Raw genomic sequence first — 24,038 nt, 5'->3', positions numbered from 1 at the left:
CTTTTTTCATTTTTAATTTTTTGTCCACTTTTCACTTAGTGAGGTAATATCCTTAAAAACATTACTTATTAACTCACTAGTTACAAAGTTGACAAAAATATGAAAAATTTAGAAAAAACCGCAACTGTCTATCAATTATCTGAGAAAAGATAATTGTAAAGAATTACACATTTTTTAAACATTTTTTTTTAACTTGTATTAATTATTACTGTTATTAGGAAGTGAAAAGTTGACAAAAAGTGGAAAAATTCAGAAGAAACTGCAACTATCTAGCATCACTAAAGGAGAAGACAGTTTTTAACGATAATGATTGGTTTCAAGAATTATGTTTGTTCAATTTCAATAATTATTTCCGACAAAACCGCTACTTTCTAAAATGATTGAAAGAGAATTTTATTGAAAATAATAATAAATTGTTTAAACAACTAGTTTTTTTAACGTTACTTATTTACCCCACTATTCTTAAAACTTGGGCAAAAAGTAGAAAATTGACGCAAAAACTGCAATTTTCTAGCTTAATTCTAAGAGAATATTATTAATAATAATCACAAATTGTTTAAATAATTATTTTTGTTAACATCAATTTAATTTCACCTCAATATAATTGAAAATTGGATAAAAAAGGACACTTTTTAAAAAAACCACGACTTTGTACCTCTATTCTAAAAGAAAATTGCTCAAAACAATAATAAATTGTTTAAATAATTGATGCAAACATCTTTTTATCAGTATGAAGTAGTATTTTATGTATTAGAAACAATTTGCTTTAAAAAAAATCATAATTGACGCTAAAAACTCTTTTTTCAATCATGAGTATTTTTGGGACTTTATAAAACAGACTTATGGGAGTGATATTTAATAAGTAATATTTTATTCGTATTCTACAGCTAATTGTGAAAAGAAATATGTCATAATTTTTTTTTTCGAACAAATTTCCCGGCGATTTGCATGAAAATTCGAAACAAAATTTGGACCACCCCATTAGCTGTAGTTCCCAGCTGAAAATTCCTGCACAGGAACCTCGGAGGATCCTGGAAACGTTTCTGGACACGCACCTGCACACGTTCCTGCACACGAACTTGTACATGTAATATTCACGGTTTCTGTACAGGAATTTGGCAAAGGAAACTATATATGATCCTGCAAAGGAAGCTGTTTGCAAGCTAACCTTTGAATTATCCTGTACAGGTTCCTTCAAAGAGTGACTTTAGACGCGGGTTCATGCAAAGAAACTTGTTCTGGAATCTCTACATTAACCCGCATAGAAACTAATCCGCGAGGGTTCGCTAGTGGCTTTGTGTGTTTCTGTACGCCTCAATTTACTTCGCAAAGTTACCTGTACAGGTTCCTATACTCGATCATTCTAAGGTTCCTTTGTCGGTGCGGGTTCCATTTCACGATCATGTACAGTTTCCTTCGCCAAATTTCTGCACAGGAACCATCCAGATTACCTGTATAGGTTCAAGTGTAGGATCTTGTCCAGCAACATGTCCATGATCCTCCAAGGATACTGTACAGGACTTTGGTGAAGGAAACTGTACAAGTGTACATGATCCTGCAAACGATCCTGTATGCAAGCTAACCTTTAAATGATCCTGTGCAATTCCCTCCGAGAGTCATTTTTGACACAGGTTCATGCACAGAAATTTGTTCAGCAACCTATACATGAACCTGCATAGGAAATAGTCCGCAAAGGGTTCGTTATTTGCTTTGTGTGTTTCTGTACAGGAACCCGCTTCTCAATTTACTTTGCAAAGGAACCTGTACCCATGCTAGAGTATTTGAAGGTACCTATAATTGATCATTCTAAGATTCATTTGTCAGTGCAATTTCCATTTTAGGATCATGTACAGCTACCTTCGACAAATTTCTGCACAGGAACTTTCCAGATTACCTGTGCTGGTTCGTGTGCAGGATCCTGTCTAGAAAAATGTCCAGACTCCTCCAAGGATTCTATACAGGAATTTGGCGACGGAAACTGTTTATGATCCTGCAAAGGAACCTGTATGCAAGCTAACCTTTGAATGATCCTGTACAGGTTTCTTAATAGACTGATTTTAGATGAGGATTCATATAGCGGAACTTTGTCAGGATCCTATACATGAAACTGCATACGAAACCACGAAGGTTCGCTAGTGGCTTTGTGTGTTTTTGCACAGGAACCCGTGCCTCAATTTACTTCGCAAACGAACCTGTACACGTATCTATACTGGATCATTTTAAGGTACCTATACTTGATCATTCAAAGGTTCCTTTGTTGGTACAAGTTCCTGTAGCAGGATCATGTTTGATTTTGACCAAATTTCTGTACAGGAACCGTCCAGATTACCTGTACAGGTTCGTGTGCAGGATCTTGCCAAGAAACATGTCCAGGATAGAAAAAGTTGAGAAAAATGATGGTAATCACCATAGAGTTAATCTTCTCGAGTCGGTCTTGTGGCTCCAGGTTCTTGAAGAGATACTTTCCAGTATCCTTGGCTCTCGACATCAGTCCATCATCCAAATCTCCAGCTAAAAGTGTCGAAGCTACACTTGGCTCAGCTCCCTCTAACAGATCAGGACTTATTCCCAATCCTCCGACAAGGGAATTCTAAATCGTTCAATTTACGTATTTAACTTTCTTTCAATTCTTTTATAAAACAGATCCTAATCACGACCAGCTAAAAAAAATCACTAGCCTTCTTTGTACAGTTCAAATTCAAAATTATAATAATAATAATAATATTTAAAATACTAATAGCGCTCTGCTCATACACGCAATTGAAAGCGGGGTAAGCATAACCACAGAATCCAAAAAGCAGTTCTGAATTTTTATTTTAAAAATAATTCATTCTAATGGAGCGTCCACATATTACATGACGTTGAGTGGGGGGGGGGGGGGGGGGGGGGGGGGGGGGGGGGGTCGCAAGTGTTGTAACACTTAAGAATTCTAGTATTAAAAAATAAAATTTAAATCCACATCGACACATTAATTACCAATATTTTTCACAGAGAAAAAATTAGCAGCTGCATTTTCAAGCCAAAAAGATGAGTTTTTTAGAAAAACAGTTGAATGTCTAACATGTAAAATTGAATTTTTGAGAAAAAGATTCATTTTCAGACAAGAGAGAATAATTTTCAACTAAGAAGATCACTTTTCTACCATGAAAGGTGGATTTTCAATTGAAAAGGACGAAAATTTCAACAAAAAAATTAAACTTTCCAAAAAAGATTTGATTTTTCTGTCGAATGGCTGAGTTTTTAAACTAGGAAGATAAATTTTTAACCAAGAAGATTAATTTACTACCAAAAGACGAATTATTAACAAAATAGTTTATGCCTCAACCAAATAGATTAATTTTAAGTAAACAAAATTATTTTCTACCCAAACACACGAATATTTAATAAAATAGTTCAGTTTTTGTACTAAAAGTCGATTGTTTCAGAAAAAAGTTGAGTTTTAAATCGAAAAAAAAAATTTCCCAGAAAGTTAATTTTCAATCAGGAAAGATGATTTTTGAACGAAATAGTTTAACATACACAACCAAAATGATGAATTTTTAACAAACAAAATTAATTTTTCTACCTAAATAGATACATTTTCAACAGAATAAGTAAATTTTCTATCAAATAGTTAAATTTTAAACTTTCCAGGGAACAATTTTCTACTAAATAGTGAAATTTTGAACAAAAAAGTAATAGCAATAGTAATATTTTAACAACAAATTTTAATTTAAAATCAAAAACAGTTCAAATTACCCCAAAAGGATGAATTTTCAACAAAATAGTTTAATCATGAACCAAAACAGATTAATTTTCAACCAAGAAGATTAACTTTTAAACAAAATAAATACAATTACAATTATATTTTCAGGGAAGAAAATTAATTGACAAGCAAGAAAAGAGATTTTTAGCAAAATAGTCAATCAAATATGGAGTAGCTATATTTTTAGATTAAAACATTAATTTTCAACCAAAACAAACGAACCTCCAACAGAATTGTTAAATTTTTTAATAAATAGTTTAATTTTCTACCATTGTAGTTAATATTTCAATAAAAAATGTGAATTTAGAAAAAGTTAATTTTCAACCAAATAGCTTATTTTTCTACCAAATTGTTGAATTTTCAAGGCAAAAAGACGATTTGTTTATAAAACAGTTCAATTTTCAACCTGAAAATATTAATTTTCAACAAAAAAGTTAATTTACGATCAAATAGATGAATTAATAGATGAATATTAATTTTCTACCAAAAAGGATGAATTTTCAACAAAATCCATACATTTTCAGGCAGAAAAGATCAATTTTCCACTTAAAATGTAATTTTTTAATAAAACTTTGAATATTAACTTTTTAGCTAAGAAAACTATATATGATTCAAAAAGAAAAGGAATTTTTTATAAAATAGTTGAATCCGCAATCCAAAAGAATCAATTTTCAACCAAGATGATAAATTTGCAACTAAAAAACAATGTATTTTTTACCAATTAGTTTAATTTCAAACCAAATAAATAAATTGTTAAAAGATACTTATATTTTCAATTACAACCGAATAGATAGAATACATTTTCAATCAAAAATATTTCTAAAAAACTAATTGATATTAAAGTAGTTATATTTTCAAACATAGAGATAAATTTTTGACCATAAATAGAATAGTTAAATTTCTAGTTAAAAAATTAATTTTCAATGAAAAGTAAAACGAATATTCACAAAAATAGTTAAATTTTCAACAAAGAGAATAATCTTCAACCAAAGAGATGAATCTTCAACTGAACAAATGAATTTTCAACAAAGTAGTTCAACTTTCAAAAACAAATTAATTTTTGAAAAAAATGACTTTTTAGGGTTTCGTAGCTGCGGGCAAAAAAAAGGCGGAAGTAGGAAAAGCGAGAGGGAAATGCGTGGAGGAAATGAGTGGTAAAGGGGGGAGAGCAAGTACGGGAATCATGTGAAAATGATGGGAGGAGAAGTAGGGTAAGTTAGGAGAAATAAGGAGAGGGAAAGAACTTAAAGCGAGGGGAAGTAAAGACAGGCAAAATAGGAGAAATTAGGAGAATTAAAAGGGGAAGTAGGGAAACTGAACGGAGGGGAATAATGGAAAATTAGGGGAAAGTAAGGGGAAATGAGCGGAGAAGAATTAAGAGGTGGGAAAAGTAGAGGATTTGAGGGAATTAAGGGGGAATTAGAGTAAGTTAGGAGAGGGAAAGTAGAAATTAGGGAGGGGAAGTAGGAGAAATTATGGGAAGCGAGTAGAGGAAGGGATGTAGGGAAAGCGTAGTTTGAACAGCGGGAGTAAGGAGAGGGGGAAGTAAAGGAGCGAAAACTTGAGAAAGTGAAGGGCTGCAAAGGGTAAAGTGAGAGTTGGGGAAGTGGAGGAGGAGGAGGAAGAAGAGGAGGAGAGTGTAAAATAGGGTAGTTAGGGGAGGGAAAATTTGGCAGGAGAATGTTTAAACTACTTAATGTCTTAAAAGGCGAGATAAATTCCAAACCAAAAATATAATGGTGGGAAATTTCTTGAAAACCGGCGAAAAATAATAATTATTTTAAAATTAGGGGAAAAGCATTGTGACAAAAATGCACACCAGAAGGAGGGGGGACTTTTAAAAAATAGCGTCGCATAATATGTGGAAGATTCCTAAAAACTAAATAAAGAATTCTACCTTAAATTTTGAAAGCAGCCAAACCAGTTTACAATAATAAAATGGTCTTAAAATACATAATAAAAAATTAATAATAAAGTTAGTAAGCTGATTGCATGCTCGATGCGCGAAAAAAAGCGTCAAGGAATAAAGAGAAACACGCCAAGATATTGAAAATTGATTGTTAATAATTTAATTAGTATCGGGGTAGTTTGGTTGATTTTTTTTTTTTTTTTTTTTTTGATTTTTGGATTTTGACTTGTTCATGTACTTGATTTTCACAGAGTTGGTATCTAGCAAAGGGAAAAATAAGTGTATGTAAAATAAAATTATTCAGAGGTGGAAAATGATTTTTCAGATCGCTGTTTGATTCATTTTGCGGGACATCTTGGCTGCTTTCTCTTCGGCTGAAGCAAACGTGTACCATCGAATTCTACCTTGCGGGATGCGCAGGGACTTTGGGGAAGGCTTCTGGATGCCAAACCAGAACCAGCAGACGGAGGGGCCAAACAACTTGTACTTCCGGCCTTCTTCAGGCCCAGCAGCGTGTTAGCTAGGCTGGCCCTCATGGCCATCATACCTGCGCCCTAATCAATTCATCAAGTCACCAGAAATCTTTTTTTTTTTTTTTTTTTTTTTCGTTAATCATTTAAGCAATACGGTTTTTCAAAAAATTCACTACAATACAATGGGCTAATTGCATATTTTTAAATATATATTTTTTTGCTTGACAAATTGAAAATACACTAAGAAGTGAATGTAATTACTTGAGGAAATATTTTTTAAACAAATGTAAATACTCTTTTTTAATCCCTAAAAAGTATCCTGTTCGAATTTTGCGCGGGAAAACGAGGCACTGCTGTTTCAGGTTAAGTAGGGGATTTCCAAGATGTCTGCACGCTGAGGGCCAAAAAATAATACCAAATGCATGTGGCGAAATTTTATTTTTATAATAACATGGAAAAAATGATTTTTCGCCATAAGTGTATTCGGATATTATTTTTCCAAAGCTATTCAACTAAATAATAAAATCGATCTTTTTTTTGTAACGTGTTTGGTATTTAATTGAAGTTTCTGGAAAATAAAAAATAATATCGAAATACATTTGCTATGAAAAATAATTTTTTTTTTTTCCAAGTTATTAAAAAAATTTCAATGCTTGGCCCTCAGCGTGCAGACATTTTGGCAGCTGACGTCACAACTTGAAATACCTAATCAGCATTTCGAGCAAGCCAACCAACCTTGGCTGGAACAGTTTTTACGGATTTGACGTGATTTCCATAATTTAAAAAAATATTTTTTCTCTTCTCAAAAATAAAGTGCGTATTCAAAATTTTGTTTCAATGTTTTAGAATTTTTTAAATTTTATCAGGATGGCCGCAAAACTTCATTTTCATAATTCTCGTTTTTTTCCTAACTAATTTTTCTTTTTCTCTCAACATTAGCAAATTTAACATCAAAATTATAATCTTGTAACATGTTCAATATCAAATGTTTTATGAATAAAATAAAACAACTTTTAATTTGAATGTATGCATTTTTAATTTAAATGTGGTAGCTTTGGCAGCAATGGCTGGCACAGCCAAAATTGACGGTAAATTTAAAATAATTGAATTGAATTTCTAAAAATTCAAAAATACGAAATAAACAATTAAATTCCGTAAGTTTAAGAAGATGTTTCGAATAGTTTAAGGTTAGTAATTCAAAATAATTTGAAGAAATGTTTAAGAATTTACAATGAAAAGAATTGAATAAATTCGAGATGAATTAGGCAAAAACTTGTAAAAAAAAATCAAATAAATCCATTAAATTGTGTAGAAATGAAAGAATTTAGAATAAATTAATAAATTTCACGATGAATTGTAAAACATTTTTTTTTAATTCTTTAAATCTTTAAATCTTTTTGTTTAAAATACCCTAAAATCTTTTAAAATTCTTTGAAATCTTTTCCTTCGAAATAAAAACAATTCTTAAAAATACCTTCAAACCTACCAACTCCCTCAATTATTACAAATAAATTCTTTAAAAGAAATTAGAATATTATGGAATCCCGTCAAATTATATGAAATCTGATGATATTTACTAAAGTCCTGTAAAATTTATTAAAATACCTTGAGAGCTTTTAAAATATTTTAAAATAATTAAAATCCTCGGGAATCTTAAAAAATTCTTGAAAATATTTTAAAATCTGATTAACCCTTTAAAATTGATTAATATCTTCCAAAATTCTAGTAAATTCTTTAAAACCGCATAAAAATGTGTTTACAACCTAGTTGTTCAGATAAAGTTGTTCCCTTCAAATTATTTAAATATATCAGAAATTCCTTAGAGTCTTTTAAAATATCTCAAACTATTTAAAATCCTGTGAAATCCCTTAAAAATGTTTAAAACTCTTAAAAATTACTGGGAATTTCGAAAAATACCATACATTTTTTAAAATTATTCAGAAATACTTTAAATTATTGAAATATATTAAAAATACTCTAAGGTTTTTTAAATTCTTTAAAGTCTTTTGCTCTTGCAATTTCCTTGAAATTTTTTAAAATACCATAAAATCTATGAAATTCTTTTAAATTCCTTTAAGTGATTAAGTCAATTAATTCTTTGAAATCAATTAAAATAATATAAAAACACATGAAATCACACGAAATCTGATATTTCCACAAAGCTTGGAAAATTCATTAAAATACCTTAAAGGCTTTTAACATCCATTAACATTACTGGGATCCTCGGAAATCTTATGAAATCCCTTGGAATCTTTTAAAATATCACACAACTTTATAGATGCTATCAAATTATTCCATGGCTTCTGAAATTCTAGTAAATTATTTAAAATCCCATCAATTTTTTTTTAAAATCCTTAAAATCATTAAAATACTCGGAAATTTAAAAAAATCTAAATCTCTTAAAAGTGTCTTGAAATCTTTTAAAATATCTTCAAGCAATTAAAATCTTTTAAAATTTTTTGAATACCCTCGAAAATATTTCAAGCTCTTGAAATTTTATTGCAATTTTTTTAAATACTCTAAAGTTTTTAAAATCCTTGGGAATCTTATCAAACTCTTGAAATTTATTAAATATTTCCTGAAACCTTTAAAAATACCTTAAAATATTGAAAATATTTTGACATTTTTCAAAGTCCTTTTGAACTATTAAAGATTATAAAAACACCTTAGAATATTTTAAAATACCGTAAAATATTCAAAATCCTTTGAAATTCCTTCAAACATTTGAAACTTCTTAAAAATTCTTTGAAATTTAAAAAAATACCCTTCAATTTGTTTAATCCCTTTAAATTATTAAAATCTGTTAAAAATCTTACGAATCTTTTAAAATACCCTCAAATAATTCAAAGAAAAGTGACTTAAGGTATTTTTTTTTAAATTATTGTATCTTAATCTTAAAAGCGTGATTCAAACTCTTACAGAAATTCTTCTTCCGCTAACTTTTTCCTGACCAAAAAAATGCTCTGATTTTCAGGTTTTCCCTGACCTGCAGCCACCTCGATTTTATCCATTATTTAAGAAATATTTTATCTAAAATTCATGCAACTACCCCATTAAATTGTTCTTTTGAAAAACATTGATCCCCTCAGTAAAGAGACCATATAGAGAGAAAAAAACATAATTAAATACTTGTTATGTAAGTAAAAGAGCAGGGTAAAGGTGCAAGCCTACGAAAAAAAATCCTTCACCTTCGCGAGTGTAAGTGATGATGTTTTATTGTCAACAGTATATTGAATCATGCTAAACAATTGTAAATACTCGAGACACCATCCCTTAATAAGAAACCAGGTTTATTATTTTTATAATAATAATAATAATAATTTAATAATTTACTAATTTACTAATGCGGATATGTTTGATGTAGGAAGTTATCCTCTTTCAGCCTTTCGGTGTAAAAGTTGAAAATATTGACTAGCTTTTTAATTCTAATTTCTACTACCTTCTCTCTTAATGTTAACCTTTAAGTATGGCCGTGCGGTCCCACAGACCGCACGGTTATTATATGTCGGTTCCTCCTGGTCTTCCTAGAAAACGTATGGTCCTGCATGTAATTGGCGAGACCGCACGTCCACGGTAGCATCAAAATTTTATATTTCTCTTTTTTATTTGTTTCTAAGTATTTAAAACGCAAGTTGCCATACATATACTTGAGCTTGATATGGGTACCACAGAGTACAAAACGCGGCCGTCCACGAATTTAAAGTTTAATTAAAGCTCAAAGGGTACACTGGTGCGAATTTGCACCGCCATTTTCGAAAAGTTGGCAGCATTTGATCATAGACAGCTGTACGGGATTATCCCCACCCCACCACAACAAATACGTCCAAGCCCCAAGGTTTCAGGCACAAGTCCAGTTAGTTCCAGTTTCGTTGATCTTTCCGAGATGGAAGAACGAGACAATCGAATTGGTGCGAATGAGCACCTGTGTACCTTTTACGTGTGGCAACGTGTTGCGAGCTGGAAATTCTAAATATTGTTCTCAAGTAAAGGAGTTTCGTTCGTTTATTGAATATAAGTATGTTTATTTACATTTACTCCTTTCCGTTCCTTCATTACTGTAAATTATGCATTTGAAAATACCCCAACTTCGACCTACCGGGAAAAATATTAGATTCACATTCTCGACATAAGCAATATTTTGTCATGATTGTGTTCCAGCAACTGCAAAATCCCGCAAATTTTAATTAATTTGAATAAAATGCGAAAAAATGGCGATTTTTTCCAAAACAGTGATTTTTCAAAAGCGCAGCTTTATTTATAACAAATTATCATGGGGAAAATGAATGATTATTTAAATTTCTATAAAACCATTAGATTCAGCAGGAAATTTCACCAAAAAAACATGTGTTTAACATTTTTCTAGTCTTAATCTTTTTTTTATATTCGAAGTTGAAAATGCAAAAGCCAGATTCGCACCAGTGTACCTTTAGTAGGGGCCAGAAAGGAGTATGAGCAAAAACTGAGAAATTATTATGACCTTGTTGTCGTGCGGTCACTCAGACCGCACTGTGCCTTATTTAATTATATATAAATAGACACAGCGGTCTTTGAGATCTCAGGTCCATGTTAGTGCAAAAATGAAATCACGTCCATACTTAAAGGTTAATGACTTTGGTATCATTGAATTCTGTACAAATGTGTCAGTGAGCTTTCCAAAAATATATTTATATTTTTGGCTAACAAATACTTCGAATCAAACATTTAAATTTGAGATTTTTCCAAATTAGATTTCCCTTAATCATCAGAAATACAGCAAATATTTATCAAATAATATTTTGTAAAATACAAACTTTTTAATTTATAAACAAATTAGATACAACAATTTGAAATGTTGGCACTTCCGTGTAAAAGAAATGTTTTTTTTTTTGCATGAAAACTGTTATCAAAGCATGAAGAATTTTTTAATAAAAAATTTCACTTTTTTCGTATATTGTGTGAAAATGTAAATAATCAAAATGGAATCAAGTAAAGTTCTAAGAAAATTTAAAATTTACGCAATATTGCGATTTATTTATGCGTTTTTTAAATAATTATTCAATAATAGTTCATTTAAGAATATCCATACACTTTTAAAGTAATTTTCAATTGTTTAAACAATTTTAATTTCTTTTCAATCAGGTTAGTCGCGAAATTAACGTATGTTCTCGACTAGGCATTATAAAAGGTGTAAACAATTATAACAATAAAACAACTTATTTAAATAATTGTACACTTATTTAAATAATACTTGTTTGCTCAAGCATATCATTTAATTTAAAAAAGCAGGAGAAACATTTTATCTTACCAAATTTTCGAAACATTTGAATTTCTTAAGTACTATTTTTGTTTCTAAGAATTCTCGGAAAGGTTTGAAAGAATTTAAATGATATAAACAATTTTATCTATATTGTTTTAATATTCTATTTTTGTCACTGATCGAAAAATTTGTGTAGGTACTACTTTTTTTCTCAGAATATTCTCAAATGTGTAAAAAAAATAGAGGGGAAGTGAGTGAAAATAAGGGAGGGATGTAAATGTAGGTGACTAGGGGAAGTGGGGGAAAATGAAGGGAGTAGAAGGAGAAGTGAGGAAATGGAAAATAGGAGAAATAAGAAGAAAATAGAAGAAGTGAGGAGAAATGAGGGAAGGGGGAGTGAGAGAAAATAAGGCAATGGAAATTGAGGGATATGAAGGGAGAGGAAGTAGGAAAAGTGAGGGCAAATGGGAGAGATAAAGGCCAAATGAGGGAAGAGAAATTCGGAGAAATAAGAGAAGGGAAAGTAGGAGTAGTGAGGGGGAGCAAGGGAAGTGAAGAAAAATAAGGAGACAAAAAGTGAGGGAAAATGAGAGGAGGAGAAGTGAGAGGAAATGAGCCAAGGAGAAGTACGTGAAATTAGAGAATGAAAAGTAGGGAAAATGAGGGGAGGGGAAGTAAGGAAGGTGGGAAATGGGGAAGTATGAGAAGTGCGTAGAGAGGAAATAAGTGAAGGGGAAGTAGGGAAATTATTGGTGGGGAAACACTATGGTGACCCAAAAGAGTGGCTTTAAATCATTCGAATGCCTTAATTAAAAATCGGACCAAAAATTTGAGGCTCCAGAGGTTTTTAAACGAAAAAAGTGAATTTTCTTGCCACTGTAGTGATGATTCGGGCTGATGGTCTAATATTTTTGATTATTAGTTTAATATTTGATGGGACTATTATTAGTAAATACGAATACGACGATTATATCCTAATTCGTAGGGAATTGAAAATACTTTTGCTACGTGCCCAGTACCTGAACAGTTTCTTCACAACCTGTAAGGGAAATTTCTGGCCCTGCCTCCCCGGTAAGAACGTTAGTTTCTACTTCGTCGGCTTCAAACGCCACAGACGTGAGACTTTCGGCTCCGCAGGCTCCGGCAGCCAGACAGCGGGATTCGCACTTTTTGTGGCAAACGAGACCACAATCTCGACACTGGACAGCGTCTTTCAACCAAATCTGCAAAAAATAGGTAGAAAACATTTTTAAATTAGTTAAAAGAGGTGTTGCGCCTTTTACAAAAAAGGTTTTTCGAGCCTCTCAAACTTTACCATCCATACTCCTCCTCCCCCTCATCCTTAACTTACTTCTTCCTCCTCTACTTTCCCCCCCTCCGCGATTCTTCAGCTAACACTTTTCTTCCACAGCTATCACTTCCCCTCATCTGTGCACCCAAATTTTTAATTATTTCCCCTCAATTTCACTCACTTCCCCCAATGTCCCTTCCTTATATCTCCTTCACTAATTACCCCTCACTTTCCTTCCCACATTTTTCTTAATTTTTTTCTCACTTTCTTTCCCATCATCTCTTTCTATTTTTCCTATTCCCCACCTTAATTTCGTCCTAGTTACCCTACTTTCATTCCCCTCATTTCTTCTATTGTCCCTCCCCTCAACTCCCATTACTTTACCTACTTTCTCTCCCGCCATTACACCTCACATCTCCTACTTCCCTCCTCTTATTTTCACTTACTTCTACTATTTCCTCACTCTTATTTGCCCTTACTTGCTTTACTTTCCTCCTCTCATTTCTCCTTTCTTTAACACCTTAATTTTCTTCTTTTTCCCCTCCCGTTATTTTCCATCACTTCCACTGCTTCCACTCTCCTCATTTACCCTCACCTCAACTACTTTCCCTCTCATTATTTGTCCTCACTCTCCTTACATTTCTATTCTTCATTTCCCCTCAATTCTACTTTTACTCCCTTCTCTTAATTCGCCTCGCTCCGTCTCCCCTCTTGGAAAAAACTTAGACGGATAGACGAAGACCCGACCAAAATTATAAAGATTTTTGTTCGGGTCTATAAAACCCTACAAATTATGGAATTAAAAAAAAATAGTATAAATGGTATAAACAAGAATTAAATTAATGTACTATCAAAAAATTAATTTGTAATAAAAAAACTTATTCTTAGTCAAAGAAATTAAATTTCATCCAAAAAGATTAACTTTTTAATTTTAAAGTTTTAATTGAAGAATTTTTCATTGCAAATATTTAAATCTCATAAATTTATATTTAAATCTGCAAAAATAAATAATTTTCCATTTTAATAAATCAAATTTGAACTATTTAAAAGAAATGTATTCCAAGTAGCATACCTTTTTTCCGTACAGATTAAATATCGAAGTCTTCAATTTCAAAGATTCTAAATGAAAAGAATTTAATTGCAAATCGTTCAAATGGAAGATTTTTCAATTGTAAACCTTCGAAATTAAATTTAAAAAAAAATTCCAAATTATATTCCTTTAAAATGAAAATATTCAGAACTGAATAATTTATAATTATATATTTTCAAAATGGTAAAACTTCAAATTCTAAATCTATAAAATTGAGTACTTTTTCCTTTTTTAAATTTACTGTTTCAAATTATACAAGTTTTTGAATTTTACAATTAAAAACTTCTATAATTTTGATCATTTACACTTGAATTTTTTCAATTTTGAAGATTTAAAATTGAAAACTCTTGATTTTGAATATTCAAAATCATGAAAACTTCAGAATCTGAATTGATAAATTCTTCAAATTGAAGAGTTTTTAATTTGAAGTGTTCAAAATTTAAATATTCCAAAACAAGCACTGAAATTGTATCATTTTCTATTCTACACATTAAATAATAAAGATTGTTCAACTGTAAATCGTGAAAATTAAAGAATTAAAAATTTCGAATTGTTTAAATTAAATTAATTTCAGTTTTTATCGTAAAAAATGAATAATTTTTCAATTTAAATCTTCAAAATTGAACTATTCCAAAAAGGCATTTCAAATAGCATAATTTTTTAATATGAACATTAAACATTAAAGAGTCCTTAATTATGAATATTCAAAATTCAAGAATTTTAAATTATAAATCGTTAAAATTTTAATAAGAATTTTTTATTTTTAATAATAAGTTTAAATCCTCAAATTCGAACTATTTCAAAAATGGCATTCCAAGCAGCATACTTCTTTCACCAAATTTAATATCGAAGTCTTTAACTTCAAATATTCTAAAATAAAAATAAATAAATAAATTTCAGATCGTTAAAATTGAAGATTTTTCAATTGTAAATCTAAGAAATTAAACTATAAAAAATTCCAAATTACATTCCTTTAAAATTCTAGTATTCAAAACTGAATAATTTACAATTTCGTATTTTTAAAATTGTAGAACTTCAAATTCTAAATCTTTAAAATCATCAAAACTTCAGAATTTTTATTCATAAATTCTTCAAATTAAAGAATTTTCAATTTTAAATCTTCAAATTTGAAATATTCCAAAACAAGCACTGAAATTGCATCATTATCTATTATAAACATTAAACATTAAAGAGTCCTTAATTTTGAATATTCAAAATTGAAGAATTTGAAAATAAAAATCGTTAAAATTAAAGAATTATCAATAGAAATTTTTTAAATTGAACTTTACTAAAAAAACCAACGTATTACATACATTCAAATTGAAAGTCTTGAAAATTGAATCATATTCAAATATTGAAAATTAATTAATATTGTATTGAAAATCGTTAAAATTCAATAATTTTCATTTAAAAATTCATAAAATATTGAACTGTTCCCAAGAAAACTTTCAAGATTCCATACCTTCAAAATAAAAGTTATGAAGATTCAAGAATTCTCAATTACAAATATATAAAATTTCATAAATTTCCATTTAAATCTTCAAAAATAAATAATTTTCCATTTTAAATCCTAAAATTTGAACTATTTCAAAAAATGCATTCCAAGCAGGACACTTTTTTTACGATACAGATCAAATATCGAAGTCTTCAAATTCAAATATTCTAAAAGAAAAAAAAATTAATTGCAAATAGTTAAAATTGAAGATTTTTCAATTGTAAATCTTCGAAATTGAACTATTACAAAAAAATTCCAAATTGCATACGTTTAAAATGAAAGTATTCAAAACTGAACAATTTACAATTCTATATTTCCAAAATCGTAGATCTTCAAATTCTAAATCTTCAAAATTGATGACTTTTTCATTTTTTAAATTTACAATTTTAGTTTTACAATTAAAATTTCTCTAATTTTGGTCATTTACACTTGAATTTTTTCAACACTTAAAATCAAACATTCTGGATTAATGCACCTTTTACTATAAATCATTAAAATTAAAGAATTGAAAATCTCGATTTGTTAAAATTAAATTAATTTTAATTTTAATCTTAGAAATTAAATAATATTCAAATTTGAATCTTCAGAATTAAAATATTCCAAAAAGACATTTCCAGTAGAGTTCTTAAATTCCCGAGAATTTAAGTTCAAGTTACATAACCGAGAATATGACAAAACTTAGGAGAATTTTAATGAATTTAAGAGAATTTAGGAATTTATGATTTTTAACAATATTACAGTGTTTCATACACTTCAAAATTTTCAAATGTATCAATTTATTTCAAACAAAAAAAAAGTTTTTTCTACTTTAAAAGATAACTCTTTAACAAAAGTCTGAAATTTTCAACAAATTACTAGAATTTTAAACATAATAGTTGAATATTCAACCTAAAAAGACAATGTCAAACAAAAAAAGTGTCATAAATTATATTTTAATCAAAAAATAATGATATTTATTTTTAAAAAAAAATAATTTTAAAACCAAAAAGACGAATTTCCAACAAATAAAGATTTTTCACTCAAAAAATAAATAAAAGTTTATCTAAATTATTTAACCATAAAACCAAAAGACAAATATTCTTTACAAAAATGCAATTTTTAAACAAAAAATATGACTGTTCAACAAAAAATTAATTTTACACGAAACTGATGCATTTTTACGCAAAAAGAAGGAAATTTCAAACTAAAAAAGAAATTTTTTACAAACAAAAAAAAGCGAATTTTTAACTAAAAAATATGAAACTTCAAAATGAAAAAGTTTCATTTTCTATTAAAAAATCAATTCTAAAAAAAAGAAGTATTTTTCAATAAACAGTTAAATTTTCAATGAAGAAAAATTTCACAATGTAGCTTAACTTTGACCCAAGTAGTTGAATTTTCAATGAAAAAAGATTAATTTATAACAAGATAATTAAAATTTTAACCAACAAGATAACTTTTCAACTTAAAATATAAATCATTAACAAAAAAAGTGATTTCTTAACAAAGCGATTCAATCAAATGTTTTAAAGAAATTAGTTGAATTGCCAAGCACAGAAGAACGATTTTTAACCAAAAAGCTGCGTTTTCATACAAAAAATGAATTTTTTCTATAAAACAGATAAAGTTTTGAATGTAAAAGATTTTAGTCGAGTTTTCACGATCAAACTATGAATTTTTTAACAAGAAATAATTTTCTACCAATAAAAATCTAAATTTTCAATCCAAAAAGACGAATTTTTAACCAAAAAGGATGACTTTTTAACAATATTGTTGAATTTTCTAGCACATAGTTTGCATTTTTATAAAAAAAATATGAAATTTATTTTAAAGCAAAATAATTTTTTATTACGAAAAAAATTGAGTTTTCATTAAAAAAAGATTCGAGTTAACTCAGTAACATCAAAAATTGAATTTTTGTAACAATAAAATAAATTTATGTGAAAAAAATTGAATCTTCAATCCAAAAAGACGAATTTTTTCAACCAAGAGGGATAAATTTTTAACAATGTAGTTAAATTCTCTACCAAATAGTTGCAGTTTTACCCAAAAAGATCAATTTTGTACTATAACAGATAAATTTGTAATGAAAAACAATTTTTTTTATAAGTGGAACTTTCATCCAGAAAATATATCAGTTCATTTTTCAAGACCGAAATATGAATTTTAAACAAAAAGTAAATTTTCTACGAAATAGTTAAATTTTCAAAAAAATAGTATAACAGCTTAATTACTAACCAAACAGTAGCATTTTTATTAAAAAAAAATTTAATTTTTGCTAAATCAGGTAAACTTTCAAATAAAAAAGACAAACTTTCAAAAAAAGAGTTGAATTTTCAACCGAAAAGTTAAAAAAAAATGCAATTTTCCATTAATTAAAATAAATTCTGAGATTCTCATAAATTCTCAGAGAATTTATTTCTCGGTTATATTCTCGGTAATGTTCTCATTCTCGTTACTTGAGAATGTCTTGAAAATCAAATCGTCAGCAAATATTGAAAATTAAATAATATTGTATTGAAAATTGTTAAAATTGAAGAATTTTCACTTAAAAATCTATGAATTTAAACTATTTCTAAGAAATCTTTCTAGTTTCCATACCTTTAAAATAAAAGTTTTGAAAATTGAAGAATTTTCTTTTCTCACTTTTCGAACTTGTGGAATATTAAATTCTAAATCTTTAATATTGAAGAGTTTTTAATTTTTCAATTTTGTCATTTAAAATTCTGTAATTTTTTGGATTTACATAAAAATTTCTTCCATTTTAAAAATTTAAAACAGGAATTCTTGAGTTTTAATTTTCGAAATAGTAATTAAAAATTAATAATTTGTATTGATACATTCTTCAAATTAAAGAGTTTACAATTTTAAATCTTTAAAACTGAACTATTCCAACGGAAGGGCATTATTTTTTATTGTACACTTTAAATATTAAAGTATATTTAATTGCAAGTAATCAAAATTGAAAATTTTCCATTGAAAATCTTAAAAAATTAACTATATATATCTTGTTGAAATTGTTTATGCGAGTCCCCAGCGATTATTAACTATATAGTCAAAAATAGAAAAACACGGATTTAAAAGTTTTTACATTTGATCTTCAAAATTATGAAAATTGAATCGTTTTTTTATGTATAAATAGTTAAGATTGAAGAGTATTAGTTCTAACTCTTCTAAATTAAAGAACTTTCAATCGTAAATCTTTAAAAGTGAAAAGTATTCAATTTTGAAAATATACAATTAAAAATATTACGTAACTTTAAAATTTAAAAATAAAAGATTCTATAATTTTCATGATTTACATTAGAAATTTCTTTAATTTGAAAGAATAAAAATTAAAAACTTGGCTTTTGATTTTCAAAATAATTAAAATTTGAGACTGTTTATTTATAAATCTTTTGAAATTAAGAGTTTTCAATAGCAACATTTCAAAATTTGAGAACTGAATTATAAATATTTAAAATTTAAGATTTTTATTTATACATTATTAAAATTGAAGAGTTTTTAATTCTGAGACTTAAAAATTAAAAACTGTGGAAGTTTAAAAGTTTTTCAAATAAAAATGCTGTAATTTTGACAATTTTAACTTAAGATTACTTTAATTTGGAAGATTCAAAATTGAAAACTTAACTTTTAATTTTCAAAATCATCAAAATTTAAAAACTTTTATTTTTAGGTCTTTAAAATTCAATAGTTTTTAATTGACGCGAGTTTTCAGTTTTAAAATAAAAATTTCTATGACTTTGATGATTTAATATTTGAAATTTCTTTAATTTTAAAGATTCAAAATTAAAAACTTGACTTTTGATCTGGAATACAAATTTAATGATCAAAGTCGTCCAGATTTATGAATTTTTTTCATACATTATTAGAATTTAAAAAATTTTAATTTTTAGAATTTATAATTAAAAATTATGGAGAAGTTAAGATTGAAAATTTTTTTACAATTTTTTTTTTTAATTTTGAAAATTTAATGTGGATGATTTGCACTTAAAACTTCTTCAATTTATAAGATTTAAAATTGAAAGCGTGACTTTTGATCTTCGAAATCATTCAAATTAAAACAATTTTTCCACATTTGAAAAGTTGAAAAATTTTAGAGCTTTCCCAAAAAAATCGCAAAGATTCAAATTGGAATTTCCGCATATTAAAAATAGTGTAAATTCTTCTAAAACCTGAAAATTAAATAACTCTCTGTTCTAAACTCGAAAAGAAAAACATATTAAATTCTAAAGAATGATTTAAATTTTAACTATTTTCAAATAAAACGTTTAGTATTGGATAATTTCAAATAAAAAGCAATACAATTTTAAGGATTTAACATTAAAAAGTTGAAGGACTCTTAAATTAAATGAATAAAAGTTTTAACATTAAAACAGTTATTAATTTAATTTTTTCATGGTTTCAAAAGTTGAAAAAATCGATATCTTTCACAAACATATGGTAAAGATTTCAATTGGAATTTTTTCAAATTAAAAATCGTATAAATTCTACCAAGAAAATCCAAAATAAAATCAGACGTAGGTTAATCGTGCAAAAAAAACTTGAACTTAAAGCGAAATAAATGTTTAATCCTAAAGAATCTGAGTATTAACTATTGACAAAGAAAACTTCTAATATTGAACATTTTTAAATTAGAAAAATCAAATTATTCGGATATTGAATATTTAAAAATGGAAAGACTTTTAAATTAAATTAAAACATTTTTAAAGTTGAAAAGTAGCAGGTTCTGGACTGAATTTAGAGATTCAAAATAGTGTAAAAAGTGTCAAAAATGGTAAAAAATTAAAAATTTTATTTCTTTCTTGAATCGATTTTTTAAAAATAAAAATTCAACCATTTTTGTGAATATTCATCCCTTTGGATGAAGAATGTATCTCCCTAAGAGAAAATCTCTCCTTGTTTGGTTAAAAATGCAACTGTCTTGACGAAAATTGATGTTTCGGTTTTAATTAATTTTGGTTGAAAATTTACATTTTTATGTTGAAAATTCATATCTTCATATGAAAAGTTCAACTCCTTCGTTAAAAGTTGAACTACTTTCTTAAAAGTTCTTTTTTTTTTGTTGAAGATTTATCATTTTAGTTGGAACTTCGTATTTTTTTGGCTACACATTATTTTTTTAAGCTCAAAATTTAACTATTTTGTTGAGAATTCATATTCTTGAATTGAAAGTTTAACTGTTTTATAGAACATTTTTTTTGTGATAAAATGTTCACAATTTGATATAAAATGCAACTATTTGTTACAAAATTAATCTGTTTTGCAGAACACTTGTTTGATTTTTTAATTTACATTAATTCCCCTAAAAAAAATTGCACTTCATCATTATTGGTTCTAAATTTTAAGAAAAAAAATACGACTAAAAATTAATTAAATTAAATTGGGACTAACATCATATCTAGTTTTCAAAATATTTATTTGAATCTAATTTTTGAAAATTCGTATTTTTTGTTAGAAACATTAATCTTCTTTAGTTAAGAATTAAAGTATTTTGTTAAAAATTAATATTTTTGTTTATATTCAACTGTTTTTTATTTTAAATTAAAATATTTTGTTGTTTAAATATTAACTATTGCATTTTTTTATGAAAATTAGTATTTCTAGGTTGAAAATGCTTTTTGGTTAAAGATTAATAATTTTAGTTCAAAATTCATCTCTTTGTTTGAAAACTTTACTATGTTGTTAAATTTCTCCTTTTTTGTTTTGAAGTTAATTGTTCTAACTGAAAATTTAACTATTCCATTTCTTGTTGAAAATTTATTTTTATAGCAGAAAATTAATCATTGAACTATTTGGTAGAAAATATATATATTTTGTTAACAATTAGTATTTTTTGATAGAATGTTTTTTCTTTTTTTTTGAAAATATAACTGCATGCTTGAAAAATAATCTGTTTTAGTTGGAGATTCAACTGTTTTAAATTTAAAATTAGAATGTTTTTTCGTTTACACAACTATAATATTTTGTTAGTGAAATTTCAACTGTTTCATGAAAAATTCCTCTATCTGGTTTGAAAATTAAACAATTTGGTAGAAAACTCAACTCCTTGGTTGAAAATTCATTTTTATTGGTGAAATCCAATTGATTTTTATTTAAAATTCAATTTCTTTTTTGCTAAAATTTCAAATATTACATTTTTCTTAAAAAATTCAACTCCTTGGTTGAAAATTGAGCTACTACCTGGAAAGTTAATTTTTTTGGTTCAAGATTCATAATTTTAACTAAAAAATCGTTTTTTTTTTGGGTTAACATTATTTTCATTTATCTGAAAAATTAATTTCTTTAGTGAAAATTCCAATTCTTGAGTTGAAAATTTAAGTATTGGGTTGAAAATTTGCATTTTTTGGTAGAAAATAATTTGTTTCGGTTAAAAATGCTACTGTATGTTTGGAAATTCATGTTTGTTATTAAAAACAATCTGTTTCTTAATATTTAAATTAAATTATTTTTTTTGATAAATTATCAACTATTACATTTTCCATTAAAAATTCGACTCTATTTGAAAGTTGAACTATCACTTCCTTAAAATTTAATTTTTTTGGTTCAAGATTCATAATTTTAGCTAAAAAATCGATTTTTTTTTGGGTTAAAAATTTTTTTATATATCGGAAAATTAATTTTTTTTTAGTGAAAATTCCATTTATCAATTGAAAATTAACTTTTTTATAGAATCTCCACATTCTCGATTTGAAAATTTAACTATTTGATATATAATTAAACTATTTGGTTTAAAATTTTCCTTTTTCGGTGGAAAATAATTTTTTTGTTTTGTTACAAAGGCTACTGTTTTTTTTTCAAATTTATGTTTATTAGTAAATCGATCTGTTTTTTATTTTAAATTAAATTATTTTTTTCGTTGAAATATCAACTATTACATTTTTTGTTAAAAATTCAACTCTGTTTGGAAGTTAAACTAATACTTCCTTGAAAGTTAATTTTTTTGTTACAAGATTCATAATTTTAGCTAAAAAATTGATTTTTTTTGGGTTAAAAATTTTTTCATTTATCTGAAAATATAATTTTTATAGTGCAAATTCTAATTATTAATTAAAAACGAACTTTTTTATAGAATCTCCACATGCTCGAGTTGAAAATTTAACTATTTGATATATAATTAAACTATATGGTTTAAAATTTTCCTTTTTCGGTGGAAAATAATTTTTTTGTTTTGTTACAAAGGCTACTGTTTTTATTCAAATTTATGTTTATTAGTAAAATCGATCTGTTTTTTATTTTAAATTAAATTATTTTTTTCGTTGAAATATCAACTATTACATTTTTTGTTAAAAAATCGACGCGGGTTAAAAGTTGAGCTAATACTTCCTTGAAAGTTAATTTGTTTGGTCAAGATTAATAATTTTAGCTAAATGAACGATTGTTTTTTTTTGTTAAAAATATGCATTTTCATCCGAAATTAATTTTTTTAAATGAAAATCCTACTTATTAATTGAAAATTAACTTTGTTGTAGAATCTTCACATTTTCGAGTTTAAAATTTAACTATTTGGTAGAAAATTAATTATCATAATTTTGGCTAAAAATTTAATTTTTTTATTAAAAATTAATTAATTAATTAATCTGTTTTTTAATTTTTGAATTAAATTATTTTTTTGTTGAAATAACAACTATTACATTTTTCGTTAAAAATTCGACTCTGGTTGAAAGTTGAACTAATACTTCCTTAAAAGTTAATTTTTTTGTTGAAGATCCATAATTTTAGTTAGAAATTCGTTTTTTATTTTTACATTCAACTACTTTGTGGAAATTTCATCTTTTCGGAATGGAAATTCAACAATTTCGCACAAAATAAAAATATTAGTAGAATACTCGTTTTTAAAGTTGAAAATTAATTCTTTTGAATGAAAATTTTAAAAATTCACGTTTGATTACAAACTGATCTATTTTAGTTTAAAAATTCAGCTCTTGAATTTAAAAGTTTATAGAAACAAAGAAAAATATAAAATAATAATTATTATTATTTCAAAAATTATTCTTCTAGGTTGAAAATTCAACTGCTTGGTTAAAAATTTATATAATTTTTCGAAAGTTGTTATTTTCTAGTAGAAAATGAATCTTCTTGTTTAAAATTTAAACTGTCTGATAAAAAATGTATGTACTTTGCTGAGAATTTATCTTTCTCGGTAAAAAAGAAATCTTTTTTTTTTTAAATTCATCTTTTTGTTTGAAAATTTAACTATTAAAATTATTTTTCATGAAAAACTAAATAAATAGTAGCAACATCGGAATATTTTTAAATATTTTCAATAGTGTGGTGAGTCCGGGGCCTGAAATATATAAAAAAATCGACTCACCTTTTTTGTACAAAAATCGCAGTGCGTGGCTCGGTGAAAATGGGTTCTGATAAAATCATGCTTTTTCATCACATGCTCTTCACTGGCAGCGGGCTGACTTTTTGGGCTTTCCCCAGATCCCTTTTTTACACTATCTTCTGTAGTTTGCTTTTGGGATTGCGATGAAACCCAACCATACGACAACAAAATATCCCCATAACAGAGAGTCGGATCGAATCCTGAATATCCTTGTAGTTTCGAATTAATCGAAGAAGTAGCAACCGCTTTAAAAAAATCATTAATTAAAATTCGCTTTTGGTTATATTAAAAGTTTTCATTTCCTACTTCTAATAGTTTGAAAATTTTAGATTAAAACATGAAAATCAGAGTGTCTAACAAAGAGGTGATTTTTATTCCATTTTTCCCGATCAATTGTGGGTCCGGATGCAATAAGGGCACATAAAATTTTTTCGTGCGAAAACGAAGTCCCCTGGAGGCTTTAGAAAAAATTTTCGAATTTTAATTTT

The 24,038-nt window shown here is 27.1% G+C and overlaps 1 protein-coding gene across 2 annotated transcripts in view; it reads right to left on the bottom strand.

Annotated features, from left to right (window-relative positions):
- The window catches only part of LOC117180871 (PDZ domain-containing protein 8), a 174,488-nt gene that overhangs the window by 2,007 nt on the left and 148,443 nt on the right, over positions 1 to 24,038 (bottom strand). The window contains exons 8-11 of one of the 2 annotated variants that reach the window (XM_033373433.1): positions 23,533 to 23,795; positions 12,383 to 12,586; positions 6,059 to 6,208; positions 2,408 to 2,590 (exon numbers count right to left, since the gene is read on the bottom strand). In XM_033373433.1, the coding sequence (XP_033229324.1) occupies positions 2,408 to 2,590; positions 6,059 to 6,208; positions 12,383 to 12,586; positions 23,533 to 23,795 (800 nt within the window). The remainder of the gene's footprint in view (positions 1 to 2,407; positions 2,591 to 6,058; positions 6,209 to 12,382; positions 12,587 to 23,532; positions 23,796 to 24,038) is intronic. The other variant, XM_033373434.1, reaches the window with a different exon arrangement.

Source organism: Belonocnema kinseyi, chromosome 9 (assembly GCF_010883055.1).
Source record: "Belonocnema kinseyi isolate 2016_QV_RU_SX_M_011 chromosome 9, B_treatae_v1, whole genome shotgun sequence".
In the NCBI taxonomy this organism is placed as follows: Eukaryota; Metazoa; Arthropoda; class Insecta; order Hymenoptera; family Cynipidae; genus Belonocnema; species Belonocnema kinseyi.
Note: the sequence above shows the minus strand (reverse complement) of the source record. Positions and strands in the feature narration are given on the sequence as shown.